Source organism: Egretta garzetta, unplaced genomic scaffold (genome assembly GCF_000687185.1).
Source record: "Egretta garzetta isolate BGI_Z169 unplaced genomic scaffold, ASM68718v1 scaffold72, whole genome shotgun sequence".
Taxonomy (NCBI): domain Eukaryota; kingdom Metazoa; phylum Chordata; class Aves; order Pelecaniformes; family Ardeidae; genus Egretta; species Egretta garzetta.
In genome coordinates, this window is record NW_009259032.1 from 240,911 (window position 1) to 259,673 (window position 18,763).

Genomic DNA, 18,763 nt, shown 5'->3' on the forward strand with positions numbered 1-18,763 from the left:
CAGTGCATATCTGTTGTGGTCTGCCTGTACCATGCGTGCTTATGCCTCCTCTTACAGAAGCCCCAAACTACAGCATGAGGTTGGATATGAATGCATTTCCAAGGATAAAAAGAAAATGACCCATTTTCTGAAGCCTCCAACCACATGTGGGGTGCACAACAAAGACACATCTGAAGCTCAGGGGGGTGAGTTTCTACAACAATAGTGTAAAAAAAAAATCCTACAGAATTAACTGTGATAAATAAAAATGATAAATTAACCATGGAAACTATGTTTCCATGCTCAACTCTTTGACTCATATGACCATCTTAGAAAAGAAACCTAGGTATCTCACTAGGAGTTAAATATCTCCTTATTCACATTCTGCCTAGTCTTACCAATCCTTTACACACAGCATGTACTGGGGGTACCTGACCATACAAGAATGGCATCTAGCCAGATTCACAGGTAGGGATGTTGGTGAACACAGTTCCATTCTCTTCAAGGCAAATTGATAAACTCCAAGAGCTGAGTGGCCTGACCTCATAAGACTGCTACTGGCAGAAGCTCTCTGGCCAGTGCAAGGGTGACTGTGAGACAACTACAGCAATTAGAAATTGTTAAAAGTGAAATTACTAATGTGTTGACCCAGGAAGACAGCCTGCTTTTGTGGGCAGCTTTATGCTGGATGGTAAGGAGTATCACATTTTCTTCTGTTAAATTTGATCTAAACTACAGTGTCAAAAACTAAGGTAAAAGCATCACCTCTGTAGCACAACACCCCTTTGCACTCCATCAATGGAAAAAGCTCTGCAGTGTTTTTGAGATCTGATCAGATTCATTGTCTAGGAAATACAAGGATATACTCCATCAGTTCAGAAAAGACATGAGATCACATCCTTAATTAGGTATGAGCTTTCTTTAACAGTATTAGAAAAGGAGAAATACCTGCTTTGCAGATATTCTCCCACCCTCAGTGTTTTCAGAGCCTGTATCAATAGCTGTCCAACAACAAAGGGTTAAATAGCATATTCTCATTCAACATCTTGACCACTTTCAAAATGCCTTACTTTCAGGCTCTAGGGTCTGCAATTTTCTTCCCCTTGAATTCATTGAAAAAAAAAAAAAAATCCACTCATAAAACACTGCTGAAGCCATCTCCATGGTTCATCACCGATAACAGTAAACTTGTCTTCAGTTTTCCCAGTGCCTCTCCTTTGCCTTTACATTAGATGCCAACTGTATCAAAGAAAAAACTTGACTAACCCCTATGTCCTTGCTCTAGAACTTTAATAACTAACCTCAGTCAGCCAGTGTTTCCATTCTTCATGATATCTCTTTCTACATTAAACTACGATTAGGTTTCTTGCATTTTCCTCCTTAGTCATGCAAAACATTCTCCCCTACACAGCTATTATCTTTTATTTCTTCAGATGCCACCTTTGGTCTTATTTCTATCCATGGTTATATCAAGATGATTGGTTAACAGAGGCTGGCTTATACCAACATTCATATCCTGTTTTTCTTTCGATATATGATTTACCTAACTTGTTCTCTAGGCTTTAAAACCTCTGGGGCAAGAATCTCTGCTCATATTACAGTTCACACAATAAAGACTTAAAATAGGTTAAAGCTCTCAAATGTTACTACAGTATATTGCTTTTTATACTGCCAATTCTGTTAGATTTTATTGGCAATAGTTTGCATGCTAGAACTATGCACAGACCTTTATTCTATTATTATCTTTCATGTGGAAAGGCAACTATTGCCCCAAACCCCTCCTGCATACCCATCTGAAGGAAGATTTATTCCATCGAACAAAGGCTGGTAAAATTTAGCTTTCCTTCACAGGGGACAGCCAAGGCAGGGCAACCACTCTGTTGAATGCTGAAGCGTGGCAATGCTAAGAGAGCTAAGAGTCACTTTTAAAGTGACTTTTAAAGAAGTCTTTGTCTCCTACTGTAGACAGTTGGGCTAGACTACCTGCAATACAACCATTGTTTGGGTGCTGAAAGCATCAATCTAGCTAGGCCACATGTTGCTACTTCTGTTTCACTTTTCTCCTTCCAATACATGCCTAAAATTCAAGCAGCACAAAAAAACTCTGATCTCCATTATGACAGTGCACAAATAAAGTGGCTGTACCCCATTTTGACCCCTTTCTGAGACAGGAGTATAATAATATTTTCAGACAGAAGGACAACAACATATTAGGCTTTACAAGAGGAGATACTATGGGATCTCAGTAGTAAAACATCATAGCCCCCTGGTTATAGATGACATATGAAAAAGCATATGGACTTACTGACAAGTCTTTGATTAATTTTCTTAGTTCCCTGTGCCCATGCTTCTCAGCGATACTTGCTGGATCATCTCCATATTTGTTGGTTATTTTGCAAGCCTGTGTGGCCTCAGGACAATTGAGTAGAAATGTTGCAAGGTTCTGTAATCCAAATCTGGCTGCACAGTGAAGGAGAGTAGGAAATTCTTCCAAATGGCTATCTGCATATGGAAACAAAGTTTTTATAAAGAACAGTTTTGCTTTTATAGAACATCTTCCACCACCTTTTACAAAAGTCTTCTGAATATTAGCACTACAGAACCACAGTTACCAAACTGCCAATACAGAACTGGCATCCAAAGAACAATTCCTCCAACTAGCAGTTATACAATTCACATACATACTTTAATAAAGGAGCATTTAGCATAACGAAGAAATCTCTTTTTTTTTTTTTTCTGACAGAGGGATTTTAAAGCACTTTAGTTCTATTGAGAAGGTGTATATTATTTAATGCTTTAGGAATATTTTTGAGACATTTGAATGGGACATTTTTATAGGTTTATGGTGCTATGTTTTCATATTAAAAGACATCTCTGAAAATTCACAGGACTATCAGAGACTTGCAAATATTTGCTAATCCCTGCAATGAAAAATCAGAGAATTTAAAGATGAATGTAACAGATAACTGTTTTTAGGATTTCTCTGAAATAGTATGATATTAATTTCTATCACAGACTTTATTTGTCACCATGGAGAACTGGGACAAAGCTAAATCGAAGTCAGTTTATCATTTCAGTCCTGTATTCTAAGAGTGGCCATAAGTTACATACAACAACAACAAAAAGAGATCATACTTCCCTCTGCCTTCATACTGTACTTTCTAGTCACTCTTTTCCAAGCATGCATCCAGCCTGCCTCAGGCACCATCAATTTCTTATACCCTGAGGGTCATTTGGCAGTCTTTACTACCCACTGAGTGAAGAACTGCTTCCTCTAGCTCCTGCTAGGTTCAACCGATAGTCCACAACTCATCGTATTTCCATCCCTGTCTGCCCTCTCCACACTCCTAGTGATTTACTCATTCCCAGAATTTCTTGAAGAGCTCCAGTCTATGTAATTGTCCCTTACAGAGAATCAACTCCATAATCCCACTGCTCTTTTCTGAAGCTTTTTCAGCTTTAACGTAACTATTTTAATGTGATAGGAGAAGAGATGCATGATATTCAACTTGTGGGTGAACCATGTAATTTATGTGTTGTCATAATTATGTCCTGTTTTGTTCTCTATTCCTTTTCTAATAATGCCTAGTATTTCATTTGCTTTCTGATCTGCTGCCTAGCAACAAGTTGATGTTATCATGGAACAGCATGGTTGTCGTGGTTTAACCACAGTCAGCAACTGTACCACACAGCCACTTGCTCATTCCCTCCAGTGGGAGGGGGGAGAGAATCAGAAGAGTGAAAATAAGAAAACTCATGGGTTGAGATAAAGACAGTTTAATAGGTAAAGCAAAAGCCACACATGCAAGCAAAGTAAAACTACAGAATCACAGAATGGCAAGGGTTGGAAGGGATCTCAGGAGATAATCTAGTCCAACCCTCCTGCTAAAGCAGGTTCACCTAGAGCAGGTTGCACAGGACATCATCCAGGTGGGTTCTGAATATCTCCAGAGAAGGAGACTCCACAACCCCCCCTGGGCAGCCTGTTCCAGTGCTCCGTCACCTTCAGAGTAAAGAAGTTATTCCGCATATTCAACTGAAACCTCTTACGCTTTAGTTTGTGCCCATTGCCCCTTGTCCTCTCGCTGGACACCCATCCTCATGACCTCCACCCTTAAGATATTTGTATGTGTTGATGAGATCCCCTCTCAGTCTTCTCTTCTTCAGGCTGAACAAGCCCAGTTCCCTCAGCCTTTCCTCGTAGGGGAGATGCTCCAGTCCCTTTATCATCCTAGTTGCTCTCCTCTGGACTATCTCTAGGAGCTCCTCATCTTTCTTGAACCGAGGAGCCCAGAACTGGACACAGTACTCCAGGTGGGGTCTCACCAGGGCAGAGTAGAGGGGGAGGAGAACCTCCCTCGATCCTCTTAATGCACCCCAGGATACCATTGGCCTTCTTGGCAACAAGGGCACACCACTGGCTCATGGTCAGCTTGTCGTCCACCAGGACTCCCAGGTCCCTCTTGGCAGAACAAGGAATTCATTCGTGCTCAGCCATCTCCAGGAAAGCAGGGCTCCATCACGTGTAATGGTGACTTGGGAAGACAAACACTATCACTCCAAACTTCCCCCCCTTCCTTCTTCTTCCCCCAGCTGAGCCTGACATCATATGGTATGGAATATCCCTTTAGTCAGTCAGGATCAGCTGTCTCAGCTGTGCTCCCTCCCTGCTTCTTGTGCTCCCCCAGCCCACTCACTGGTGGGGTAGGGTGAGCAGCAGCTTTGCCAGGACTCTGTACTCAGCAGTAACAAAAACATTCCTGTTACCAGCACTGTTTCCAGCGCAACCCCAAAACATAGACCCATACCAGCTACTGTGAAGAAAAATAACTCTATCCCAGACAAAATCAGCACAATGGTGTTATTCCTCAGTGCTTATAGCCTGCTCAAAGCCTCTCATTTTGTATGACAACAGAGGACTGCATTTTCAATTTGCATCACTTTGGTTTTACCTACAATGAATATTATGTGACATTTCGCTGCATAATTACTAAATTTCACAAGGCCTTTCACCCATTTTTTTTTTTTTCCTAATTAGCCCTCCTCCTTACTACCCTGAATACTTTGTGCCACTAGCGTAAGTTTTTTCCAACTGTCTGCCTCCTGGTTTCGGCCAGTTATTCATCCATGCCCAATCAATTATTGACTTGACTGGGTTTGCTGACTCGTACAAAAATACTACAAGAAATCTATAAAGCAAGAATTCACATTACAGAAAACTTATTTTATTACAATTTCTATTCATTTTTCTGGTAGTGACAACACATTAACCTGCTTCTGGTTCTCAAGGTCTCCAGAGAAATTGGGTTTTGGCATCACAGTTACACCTTCTAGTATTACAGAACTGAAAAATTGCACATTACTGTTAGAAATCCAGCTATTTTAATTTTAAATTTCCTCAGGGGTCTTTAATGAATACCAGTTAGTCCCGATAATTTCTTTGTGCTCAATCTGCCCATTTTTGCTATAACTTCATGATTCCTTCAACTCTAGACAGTCTCTACATGTCTCCCAATGAGGACTACAGCTTGGGAATCAAGACAGTTTCTTCTAGCTTTCTTGAGTTCTCTTTTTACACCCCAGTCATCAGTTGTCCTACAGGCTAGCCAGCACATTTTCAGCCCTTCATGTGCTGGAAGAAAGACTTAATAGTAGTTATGACTCCTGGAATTCTCTTAGCTGCCAGTCTATCAGTCTTTAACAAATTTTCTCATTTTTACATTCTTCTAAAAAAAACAGCAGTGGTAAATTTGTGTACCTTTTCTTCCCCCCTCTTTTTGCTGCTGCAGAATGTTAATATGGGAGAGAGTAAAAGCCCACCCCACCATTAGATATAAGGATTCAAGGAAGAACAACAATTCTTGGACAGGCATAGCTAAGTACTGATCGACCAGAAAAACTGTTAGGACAGTTCTCTGCATTTTAGACAAAGAATATTCCACCACTACCCCACTCCAATGTTATTTTGATGCAAGGTATTTGAGTGGGCTACATTTTAGTCAAAAGTCAGATTAACAATGCTAAATTAATTTTTAAACAAATTGAGTGTTGCCTGACTTTTATTTCCACCAAGCAACCAAAAATTCAACGAAGAAACTGTAAATACACAGCACCTGTGTAAATCAAGTCACTTATTTTAGAAGCCTTGGCAGGCTGAGTTTCTATCAACAAGGGTATGTGTTTTAGCTTATAATCCTTCATTTTTGCAGTACACTTTAAAATCCTTTGAGTTACAATAGGCAATCTTAAAACTGTATAGCAGCTAAGGTTTTTGAGAGAAGTAGGTGCCACACAACTTCTTTACTGCATATTATGCATTTTAACTGGAATTCCACAAACTGGACTTAATTCTGTAATTAGAGGAACGATAAATGTTATGCCACAGTATAGCCATTTGACTTCATATTTTTGCCTATGCTTTGCTAACTGCAGGGAAAAACAAACACACACACCCCCAACCAAGGCAAACATACACCAACTTAAGGAGCTGTCACATGAGCAGTAAAAATGTATGCAAGTAATTTTAAGGCTGGGATGACTGCAAAGCTAAGTGCACTTTTACACATTACACAGGATTCTCTTAAAAAAGCCCAAGCTAATATTTAAAAAAACATCCACAAATCCTTGTCAAATTGCTTTTCTTAATGCTTCTGTCTTTTTTTTTCTTTTTGAGATGTCCAGCAATGAAATAGGTGTTGAGCAGTAATTTTAAAGAGCAGCTAATCGCATGAACTCTAATCAATAGCCTTCATCCTGTTAGCAGACTCCAGAAGGTCAAATATAGTCAGTAAAAAGAGCCTTAAGAAAGTATTAATAACATGCTCTAGAAGAATTTCTACTCATACTAATGAAACCTGAAACAACTGGTTACAAATGGGAATCAAGTCTCTATTACCAATGGACTGGATGTTATGACTTCTTCATCAACATAAAGAGAAAAAGAGTCAGTGGCATTTATAAGCCTGTTCTAGGCTTATATCTGAGTTTTCAAAGTAACACAAAACAGAGGTATCCCAGAACCAACTCCAAAATCCTTTCAGCTCCTTCACATTTGAGCTGTTTTTTTCTGGTCACCACTGAGCTCCTCCCTAGCTAGGTTTGATATTCAAGCAGGACTGCTACACTTACATACTTTGAACATTACAGGAGACTACATCATTAACAAATTAAATACCTCAGCCAGCCATGAAGGATGGTAAAAATCAATAAATCAATTTCCTAAACCAAACTTTTTTTTTTTTTATTACTCCTTGCAGTAAGCAGAAAAAAAGGCAGTCTTTAGGCATGACATCTTTAAGAGCAGGACTGGTAGCGAGACCTTTTACACAATACTCGCAAAAGACGTAAGTGAAACAAACTTTTTTAACACCACATAAACAATATTAAAGCATTTTCACCCAGAACAGGAGATAGAAATAGTTTCATTTGTTTCTTATTTTGAGAACAAGTATTCAGATAAATCTGACCTGTACCCCTTCACAACTATTTGGGCTATATGAGCTTTGTTATAAAATCATACAGCCTCAAAAACATTGGTTCTGGTTACGACTATAGCTGAAGGAGCCATTGAGGATAACGCTATCGCCACATATCAACTTCTCAGTCAGCAGCTTTGTGCAACAATGCAACAAAATTCCATATGTACATGCAGACAGCAGCAGGACTGGTTTTATTCAATAGCAGATGGATTTCCTTTTTGTACAAGATCCAATAAGATCTTAGACTGAAAGGTAATTTCCAAACCTGTTAATTTTAAAGCTTCTGAATGCTGGCATCACTATTACATCTCTGAACAAAGAAGCTACAAGGATTACATTGTTTTCTTGGGAATGTGTTAAATCTAAAGACTGAACTTAATTATTGAGGTGTTAATTCCAGGATACAAATCTTGCTTGAGACATAAATCTACTAACAGTCATTATAAATAATTTCAGCTTTTCTATCTTTTCACAGCATCTGCTTCAAAAATGAGCAGAAAAGGGAAAGGTAATTCACAGAGTAATTCAAATTACTTCCACAGTATGAATTTCCAGCCCATCCTTAAAATACGTGCAACAGACAAGTGCCACCAAAAGAGCCCAAGTCCAGAGAAGGACAAATAACATAAATTGCATCAGGATTACAAAATTACTGTAACCTATCCCCTAATTTCATTCAAGAACTCTCTCTGCAACATCTGTTACAGATAAATTTAAATGCTATGATGAAATCCATTTCTATAATAAATATGGTTTTATTATCTATAAATAAATGAATAACTGACCCTGGAACTGAAAGTCTTTTAACAATACAACAAATGATGGCATAATGATAATTTTAACAGGAATTGAATGCTTGGGGAAAAAACATGGCCACATTTATACCATTATCAGTACACTGTTATTACAAGTAATACTGAGTAAAACTGGCTGCCTGAAATATTTTGTATTGCTAAATACGTAGTTTGCACTTTCTATGACCATATTTTTTTAGCCATAAGCCTTCCATGAAATTAAACACAGTTCTTTTTTAGTAATATAACTGTATGAATGCACCCTTCTTCCCAGAAAAGATTTAGCAAAATACAATATTGTCAAAACACTGGATTTTTGCCAGGCCATGCAACATAATACTTATTATCACTGTTAGCTAGTGGACACAATCATAAACCACAATATAGAGCCATATTCAAAAGTTTCAAGTCCTTCCCTTCAGACATTACTGAACGTCTTGGGGCTTATAACCTGCTCAAATTGAGCAGAACCCAAAGACCTATTTTCTTGTGCAAAGAAATCGGAACTATGGAGGCCTCAGACAGTTGGGTGGTTACACGGACACCTTCTAGAAAAAAAAACGCACATCAGATAAGCACACACATGGCTTCTGGGGCTTCCTATTGTACAGGTGCATTAAGAGTGAAGAGCTGTCTGAAAACAGCTGACTCCTTGTCCTACCACCCTAAGCTGGTGATCCTGGCTAACAAAACTCACCATCATGCTCTCTTCAGCCAGGTGTCCCAAACGAACAACTGAATACTCCTCTGTTGACAAGAAATACATGCTTCTAACTCAAGAGACCCCCTGGGGAGACTCTTCATTTAAGGAATCCAAACAGTGCTGAACGACAGCATCATGCTATTCCCAGTACCTTACTCTGGACTTCAGCTACTTGCTTTTGGGCATAATAATGTTCCATCTCCAGCCTAGGCTGGGTACTAACAAGGTTGGGATTAGAAGCAGAGAAAGCTCTGTTCAGACTTCTTTTCCCTTCCCCTCGAGGAATTAATGGTAGGCATGAGATTGATCCAGTTACTGCTGCAGAGTTAGAGATTCAGCAATGAACAATGTAGGATGCTAAAGTTTACAGCCACAACTGCTGTTTCTGAATTCCAGTCAGCCATGAACAGTTTCAGACATGTTAGTCCCATAGACAGTTCATATATACCACATGGTGTGGAGGGAGGGAGCCACCCAAACACCAGAAACTTGTGGGGAAAGCAGGTATGTGGCTTTGTCTATTGGTTTGAGATTCAATTTCATTTAATTATCGCAACACTTTTGGACCAGTAAGAGTTTCTTCAGGTTCAAGAGAGACAGATGTGCACTGCTTTTCCTTCAGGTATGTAGATCATCAGCTGGGATTAAGAGGACCCTGACTTGTCACCTTTCTCCTCCACCTACTAACTACATAACTACATCTTCTCCAGGTATTAATACATGGTGGTATACTGATAATATAGAAAATAAGCAAACCCTCAATCCACAGGCACTAACCTCATGTCATCTACAGTTGCTACAGCACCACTAGCCTTACTCTCAGAAAGGGAGGACCTCCACACCTTGTTTCAGTGTTGCGCAGGATTGGTTGCTCATTAGAGCAGATGCATGCAAGGGCTTTATTGAGTGGTTCAAATGGACAGGTTTAATTTCTTCTGCCCATGAAACAGAAGCCTGGTCCCATCAAGTTGTAACACAAGGCAAAAAGTTATTGTGAGGACCACGAGATGACCATACTGAGCTCCACCAACTTAAGACAGCTTTTAACACTCCAATTTGCAAAGCCTTTTCAGGCAACGCAACTGGCAGCCCCCTGCACTTACACAAAGTAGAATACAATTTTCAATGGCAAAACTTTCCAAGTCTTGCTGATAGAAAACTCTGAACTATTGAACTACTTGAGGTCACCCTTGTACAATCGCTGTCTTGGTAAATGCTATACCAACAGATGAGATAGCTGCTGTTCCTTCAGCAACCTCAGTAAATACTTCAATGCCCATTTCTGTATGCAGCTGTGGCACCAGTAGTCATTCTCTGCCCTGTATAAGCTAATGGCTTTGCCACTCATGCAGCGAGGGCAAAAAGATGTTGTTGGACTTGACCTCTCGGAAATTCCTCCCCTAAACACATATATAATTAATAAATACAGTAAGGTTAATGACCTCAAAAGAGATGATTGAAGCCTACTGGTCTTTCTTTTTGCCCTCATTCTGAAAAGAGGCACCACTAACTGTTTAAATCCCTTTCAAGTCACCTGATGAAGGTGAAGTTATCTCTTTCCTCCGGGTTCAACAGCAAAAGTCCATGATAACTAAGGGTATGACTGTCAAAATAACCAAGTAAGAATAACCCACTGTAAGATCTATTCGTGTTTCTTTTTTTTTAAATTATAATTGTTCACTTAATTGCCAATTCACGAAATTCAGGGAGCTCAAGACAAATTAGATGTTCTACTGTAAAGAAATTTCCACCATACTGTGTTTAACTGCTTTAACTGAAGTTTTGTATTATACACAGTAGGAAGAGGCTGTAATTATTTGAAAGCACACATGCTTCAGGCAGAAAATACCATTCTTGAACTTGCAAGTTTGTCACACTGAATTGGGGAAAATTGCTAGAACTTTTATCAGCTGTGAAACTGGAACAACTGATACATTTCAACTAAATATATAGAACTGAACACAAGTAGTAGTTATTAGGGTAACTAGAAGTGAGCAGCTTTTACTCAGTAGCAGTCCTTTAATGAGGAATTTAATAAGGAAAAGCTGCCGCTGTTTGGCACCTACACTAAGAACTAGTTAGCTGGTGATCATAAGCAGGAAGGAAAGGTTAAAGAGAAAGTGCCCAAGTGGCATATTTTTAAGTGCATTAGGTGGCTGCTTCAACTTTCAACTAACTTTGAGGCCAGTGCTTGCTTTTAATTAAAATTTTAGCTGACATACACAAGGTTAAGAGGGAACTGCTGTTTTCTATGTTTTGTCCTGTCATAATTCCTTCTCTACTCTTCTCTGCAGAGCATTCTGGAACACCTCAGCTATAAAACAGAGCATAAAATCTAATAATACTGTATTGTAGCACTGTCTTAGCCTGTGGGAATTTTCATAAAATTGCAGTAAGCAAACAGAACAGCCTACAGTGATATTTCTACAGATCTTGTAACATACCCTTCTTTTTTTTTCCCCAAATTATTGATACAGGACATTACTTTTTCTTTTTTTTTAGCAATTTAAACAGACACTTAAAATTACTTCTACGGTGTCAATATCAGTTAAACCAAAGACATACTTAAAGCCCCACCTGTTTCTTCTCCCCCAGTTATCTTTTCTCCCATTGTTTCACTAGCAGCTGGAAACCCAGACTTGATTTTTTCTTTTGGGATAGAAGTTTTGGCTTGAAAGAAAGAATTACAGAAATCAGGATAGGACTTGTCATGTTGCTAGGAGCGTTAGTTGACAAAAAGCAGTATTTTCTACAAAAGGAGTAAATTCAGAACTTTTCATAAGCCTTGATGTTTGAATCAGAGAAACAGTAACAGATAACTTGTAAAAAAAGGGAAATTCATTAATAGTGGGAAAAGAAACGGGTTTTCCTTGAATAAATTGCCCTCTCTGACAGGAATCAATGCATCAAGAATTCCCAAACCTGAGGATTCAAGACCAGAATCAGTGCTTCCCAAGCTCAAGAAGAGTTTTGAAATACGCATTTGGATTTGTTAGTATGTTTTGACTGGATTCTATTACCAGAATTTAAAGGAATAATATACATACAAGGTACCCTGAAATCAGTTTGGTACAGAACATACAATATTCAGGACAATACCTGCAGCTTTAGTTACATGCTTCCACAAGTGGTGGAGGACAATCCACTAAAATTCCCAGACATGCCTTGGCTCTGTTTTTCAGTTAATGCTGTTGTTAAACACCATATTTTTCCAGTGGCTTCTATTCAGTCTGCATTTGACTTTCGCATGTGATTGGGCTTCCAGTATTCCCCTTCAGAGACTGCAGAATAAGCTCTTTAAATGTCACTCATTACTAAAACATTCTTCCCTTTCGTAAGCTGAATAAAGGTCTTTATTTTAATTTTTCTATACTGCTAGCAGGTAATATTGATGCATAACCCTAAACATATTTTGACAATGTTCAGATGCTTTTATCTTCTTTAGAACTACATAAAACATCACACAACAACAACAAAAAAGCAATTAAAAAAAAAGGCACAGTTCAGGTCTGAAGTGTGCACTTTATTTCTGACAAGCTTCTACACATACAGCAGTTCCAATAATATTTTTCTGGTACAGACTCCTGATTTACTTTTTGGTTACTACAATAACTATTACAATGGGATACTTCAAAAGCAAGTAACTGAAACTCATCCTATGTGTGGCAAAATACATTCCAATGGCTATAATTGTAAACCATGGTTTGTAAAAAAATCAGCACAAATTTCTATTTTTACCATTTCCAATTTCTGCCTTTTATAAATCAATTTCTTTTGAATGACATTGACAAACTTAAGAGGAGGTCAAACAACAAGTAAAGATATAGCATCATCATTGCCTCCATTTAGGCAGAGATGTAACTTCTTTCCTGCACGTAGTCCAACAAACAAGATCCTACAGAGAGGATATTACATAGATGCTGAAGTGCTTGCAGGGCTACAGCCCTAGGTTTTCATATTGCAAGGAACTTCACAAAGTCTGATGTGCTGCTGAAACAATTTGCCTTGCTTAGATGGCAAGAGACTCAAATTTCCAGAATACATTTGTGATCCATGGCATCTTTTGAAAAACTTCCCTTACCAGAAAACATAATATCCAGTAATACACCTATCCTAAGTAGGTAAAGTTGTTTGGTTAGATAGTATGGTAACATAGTAAGCTTATCAGGACAACCTGCTTTTTTTATTAGTATTTAAAAGAAATACGAATACTGAAAATATCCTAGTTGAGCCTACCCCTGGGAAATAACAATGGATGATTTTACCCTAAGCACATCTTATTTATAGGCATGCTTGCATATACATATGTTAGTATAGAGACAGGTAATCACACACGTTTATAAGACCTGGTTATATTGATATAATAGACCGGGTATAACAGACCAGTCATTCAGGAAAGACCATATTAAACAAGGAACTACACGTAAGGCCTCCCATCAAGTGCTCAAAGTCTCCAACCAGGAAGAACTACAGATGTCGTCTCTCTGGACTTCTGTAAGGCCTTTGACACAGTCTCCCACAACATCCTTCTCTCTAAATAGGAGAGATATCGATTTGATGATGGGTGGACTCTTTGGTGGATTAGGAATTGGCTGGATGGTCACATCCACAGGGTAGTGGCCAATGGCTCAATGTCCAGATGGAGATTGGCGACAAGTGATATCCCTCAGGGATCTATACTGGGACCAGTACTGTTAATATCTTCATCAATTACATAGACAGTGGCATCAAGTACATCCTTAGGAAGTTTGTGGATGATGCCAAGCTGAGTGGTGCAGTTGACACACCTGAGGGATGGGATGCCATCCAGAGGGATCTGGACAAGCTCAAGAAGTGGGCCCGTGTGCACCTCATGAAGTTCAACCAGGCCAAGTGCAAGGTCTTGCACCTGGGTCAGGGCAATCCCAGGCATCAATACAGGCTGGGAGATGAAGGGATTGAGAGCAGCCCTGTGGAGAAGGACTTGGGGGGCGTACTGATGGATTAAAAGCTGGACATGAGCCAGAAACATGCACTCGCAGCCCAGAAGGCCAACTGTACCCTGGGCTGCATCTAAAGAAGTGTGGCCAGCAGGTCGAGGGCGGTGATCCTGGCCCCCTGCTCCGTGCTGGTGAGATCCCACCTGGAGCACTGCATCCAGCTCTGGACTCCAGGAGAGGACTGCTACTTTCCTCAATAAAGGAAACACCTGGACCTGTTGGAGCAGGTCCAGAGGAGGGCCAAAAAAAGGTCAGAGAGATGGAACACCTTTCCTATAAAGAAAGGCTGAGAGAGTTGGGGTTATTCAGCCTGGAGAACTGAAGGCTCCAGCGAGACCTTATTGCAGCCTTTCAGTACTTAAAGGGGGCCTATAAGAAAGATGGGGACAAACATTTTAGCAGGGCCTGTTGCGATAGGACAAGGGACAGTGGTTTTAAACTAAAAGAGGGCAGATTTAGACTAGATAAGGAAGAAATTTTTTAAAATGAGGGTGGTGAAACACTGGAACGGGTTGCCCAGCGAGGTGGTAGATGCCCCATCCCTGGAAACATTAAAGGCCAGCTTGGATGGGGCTCTGAGCAACCTGGTCTAGTTGAAGATGTCCCTGCTCATTGCAGGGGGATTAGATGATCTGTAAAGGTCCCTTCCAACCCAAACCATTCTATGATTCTATGAACTTAATTTGAATAAACAGAAACCAAAAGGCAAGTAAACAGCCTCAGTGTTTGCAAGAAAAAAAATACTATAAATATGATCATGTATATACATGATAGGAAACACACAGTGAGAGCTGCAGTAATATCATGTACATACTTTTGTTCTTATCACCTAGAATGATGAAACTGCATTTCTGGTGGAGATTCTGCATGCAAAATAAAGACAGTTGTAAGACTGCCTTAAATTAGGCAATCTGAAACTATGCATTGAAGAGTGAAGCGAAGAAAGAAGTGCTAGCTGAGAGGATTATTCAGACATTTGTAACAGATACCATCTTACTTTCAATGTATCAGAGTTGACATTTTGCACGTCTGCCAGTCTAGACACTGACCTGTCAGAAGTATTGCATTCATCATACTAAAAGATTGTTAAAACACACATTCTGGGGAGGGAAGCAGCTCTTTAAAAATTATGTAAGCAAACATTCAGCTGGTGATGTCTTAATCTAACCATTGTTAATATAGGCAAGCATTACAGTGCATTTTTCTTTGATTACATCACGTGCATTTTTCCTATCAGATTTTACATTTAGTTTTATACTCCTAAGTTTTTAATCACACAACTGTACGCTTTGTGAGAAGTTAAACCATGCAATTCATTAGTTAAGCAATAAAATCAATCATGAGTTCTTCATTATTTGTTCACTTTGAGTTCATATTGAAAACTCTCAAGTACAGCAATTTATCAGCTGTACCCTGATGTGCTAACTATAAAGTTAAAGCATCGAGGTAAACCATACAAAGAAAGGTTTCTCTTATCTATGCCTCATGCTGCAAGATTGACCTCCTGTAGTCATGCTGATGTCTGGAGTCGTGAAACAGTCTCCAAAGGATAAGGTTTAAAAAGATTTAAACTTTTTTTTAATGCTTAGGTTGAAAGAAGTGCATCTTTACTTTAGAAGCATCTAGCTTCCAAGGAGTGCAGCTACCTTTGACTAGAGGTATTATTATTAAGCTAGAGCTATTAGACCAGACTGGAAAGCCAGAAGATTAAGTACAGTCCATTACATCCTAGATGCACAGAAACCTCTAGCTTCTGGAGGAAAATTACACATTCAAAGGTTTGTGAACTAAGCATTTGATACCAAGTCTAATCAGAGGCTCTCTTTATTAAGTTCAATAGGCTTTGAAGCCTTTAGGACCAAAGTTTGGAAGCGGGCAGGAATCCCATAGAATCACATACAGATAGTCACTGAGAAGTTAAGAGTGTATCTGTATTCTGACTATTGACATGCCCCTATTTCAACCATGCAAAGCGTCTGTGCTTGCCCTGGAACCAGAGAACTGGGTTTCTGGCACGTTAGCCTATTTTGACCACTAGGGAAAAGCAACACATCCTGGAATTATGAAATTAGGGCTGATTCATCAGCCTGTTCAGGGATACAAGAATAACTCATCTCAGTGCTAAAGAGCTTTTCATTTGATAGCTTCATTTCCTTCCCAAAAGTACTTGATTAGTTTTCATTCTTTGACATTTTCTCTTTGGAAGAAAAAATGGTGTTTTGAATAAAATGCTATAAAAATGGCTGAAGGAGATGCTAGTCCTGTACTAGACCTGATATATCTAATGCTTTTATAGGGAGTCAAAGACATGGGTTTACATATCTTTCAGGCAGAAGGGGGATCAGAGCCTAGGTCTCCCACATTCTGAGTGCTTCCAGCCCTGCAACCACATCTTTCTTTCACAAAGAAACTAGGCATCTAACTTTGTACTTTCTTGTTGCCCTTTATGCCAAACCACTTCATTTTAAGAAGGTCACTACTTGGCTTAAGCTCACAAGCAGTCACCTAGCTCTTGAACCACACAGGCCTTTTGGGGAGGGACTGCAGGTTGGTAAGCATTATTCTCAGTATTCAAAAATGTGCCCAGATCTAACCAGTTGCCAGAGCAGCAGAAAATATTTTGTTCATCTGAACTATCATTGCACATCGGGAATGACTCTTTAATGTGTCCTATACACGCCCACCCTGCAATCTTGTGCAGGAAAACGTCAAGGACAGGTGCCTCACTTAACACCTTACTTGTTTGCTTCCACTAACCCAGACTCACATTTAAGCTCACTTTTAGAATACAAATGGAATCATGTTTATCTAGTACAGAGGGGTGAATTCCATCATCAAATAAACCTTACCGAAAAGGAAAGGAAGCGTAATAGTAATCACAGTAGAGCTACCTTCAAAACTTGTTATATTTGGTTATGAGAAGTTAGTGTTAAGTTGCACTTGATCGTAGCAAGCTTATTTTCTTTCAAAACTGTAGTCCAGCTACAGAAAACAGGAGTCAGGCAACAACTCAAACACATCTTTCTTAAGTATTTCAGAAGGGAAACATTTTCTTGGCTTTTGTTTTACCCCAAAAGTTTCTTAGAAAAGCTGAGGTCTAACACACAGCTGAAATAACATCCTAATGATGTTTTCAAAATACAAGCTAAATAACCACACTCCTGGTTTATTGCAAACCAATTTGAATCCTTAATAAGTGGTTAATGAATTCAACTAAGACCTTCCCTTTGGTACTAAAAAGTAGCTTCTGTTGGTACACTACTGAATTGTGCATATAGTGTGCCTACTTTATAGGCAAATCTTATTTTAATTCAGTGGGATGCTTTTTTTTTTTTAATTAAAAAAAATATCTTTTGGCCAGAAGTAATGGAAACTATCAAGCACATAAGTACTAAAGTGAATGGAGAAGTTTAGTGCTGTTCTAAATTAAAAAGCCATCCATTCTCTTCAGATAGAAAAATTTTTCTGATTTTCTTTTTATGTCACCAAGCTTTGCAAAAGAGAAGTTTAAATTGTATTGCAGAAGAGAAATTAGTAAAAAATATATAACGTACAGGCATTCCTCATGTCTCTTATTACCCGTTTTCTCTGTAAGCATAACTTTGCTCAGTTGTAAAGCTGTCAATTTGCAGTTAATCCAAAGCTGATCAAACATCCAGACAAGTATAAATACATAATACTGAGTCACAAAGTAATAATTTACAGGATTCTTTTTCACATTTTTCCTGGTTAAGTCGTCTTTATTGTATATTCCTCTGTTTCACTAGTAGCTTTTAATACTTAAAGACTGTCTTATTAATGTTTAAGTAATAACCATAGCATCAGTAATAAAAATAAATGCATACAAGAAGTGACTCACTAGCTTGCTGATGGTGCTCTTCTCCACTTTGGAATGGGCTGAATTCATAAGTAGGTATTTTGCTTTTCAATAACAAAGTCAGAACATTGTCCAGCTTCTCTACAGGAGAAAATTTAAAAGCCTGTTTAAAAGAAAAAAAACAAAACAAAAAAAGAAAAAAACAGTGCATTTCTTGCATATGTATTTTTAAGTTTATCCTCAGAGTGCTGGTGAATCAAATTACTCAAAACTGTATTATTACAAACTCACTCTTATCAAGAGCAGCATAGTTTTTGAAAGCTACAGAAGAGATATTCTAATATAGAAGGTTCATCATAACATGATCCAGTTGAAGAAAAACTGGTATTATAACTTATGACATTCAGCCATAACTAAAAACTTCTGGATGAAGTGTGAGGACAGGAACATTTGTGTTTATCAACTCTAGATTTAGCTACAACAATGCAGTGCAATAACCAGGAACTGTTCTGACAGATGCGAGGTGCCAATAAATACAAGGTCTTACTACTGCAGTAATTCAGGATGAGTTTGAAGACTACAGTAGATCCCTGTTACCCAAAATCTTTACGTTAAGATTGCACACTTTGCTAGGTAGGAAATAGCTTCAGTTCCATCAGCCAAGGTATAACATTGCTGACAGATTAAGAAACTGGTAGTAACCAGTTAGATTAGCTTCCTACGAAAAACATAGTCTTTAGACAAGAGAAATCCTCACTCACTGCCATGAGATCTTTTTTTTTTTTTTTTGATTGCCTCTTTCTGGACAGAAGGCCAAGATCTATTCCTAACAACTCTCAAGGTAGACATAATTAAGTGTTTCTTTGCTTGGTGTGACAAGAGAAACATGACTACAGAGACTTGAACAGTAAGGATATTTTACACAGAGTACTATGGCGCTAGTCCAGTCCATGCTGCACTGGGCACCCAGAAGAGCTGAGCCACAGCAGAGCAGTGCTCTATAGCTGGTTGTC

General features: G+C 38.9%; 1 protein-coding gene across 1 annotated transcript in view; it reads right to left on the reverse strand.

Annotated features, from left to right (window-relative positions):
• BANK1 (B cell scaffold protein with ankyrin repeats 1) overlaps window positions 1-18,763 on the reverse strand; it is a 186,472-nt gene that overhangs the window by 80,784 nt on the left and 86,925 nt on the right. Inside the window, 2 exon segments of the mRNA XM_035890347.1 lie at window positions 2,285-2,481; window positions 17,793-17,913. Coding sequence (XP_035746240.1) covers window positions 2,285-2,481; window positions 17,793-17,913 — 318 coding nt within the window.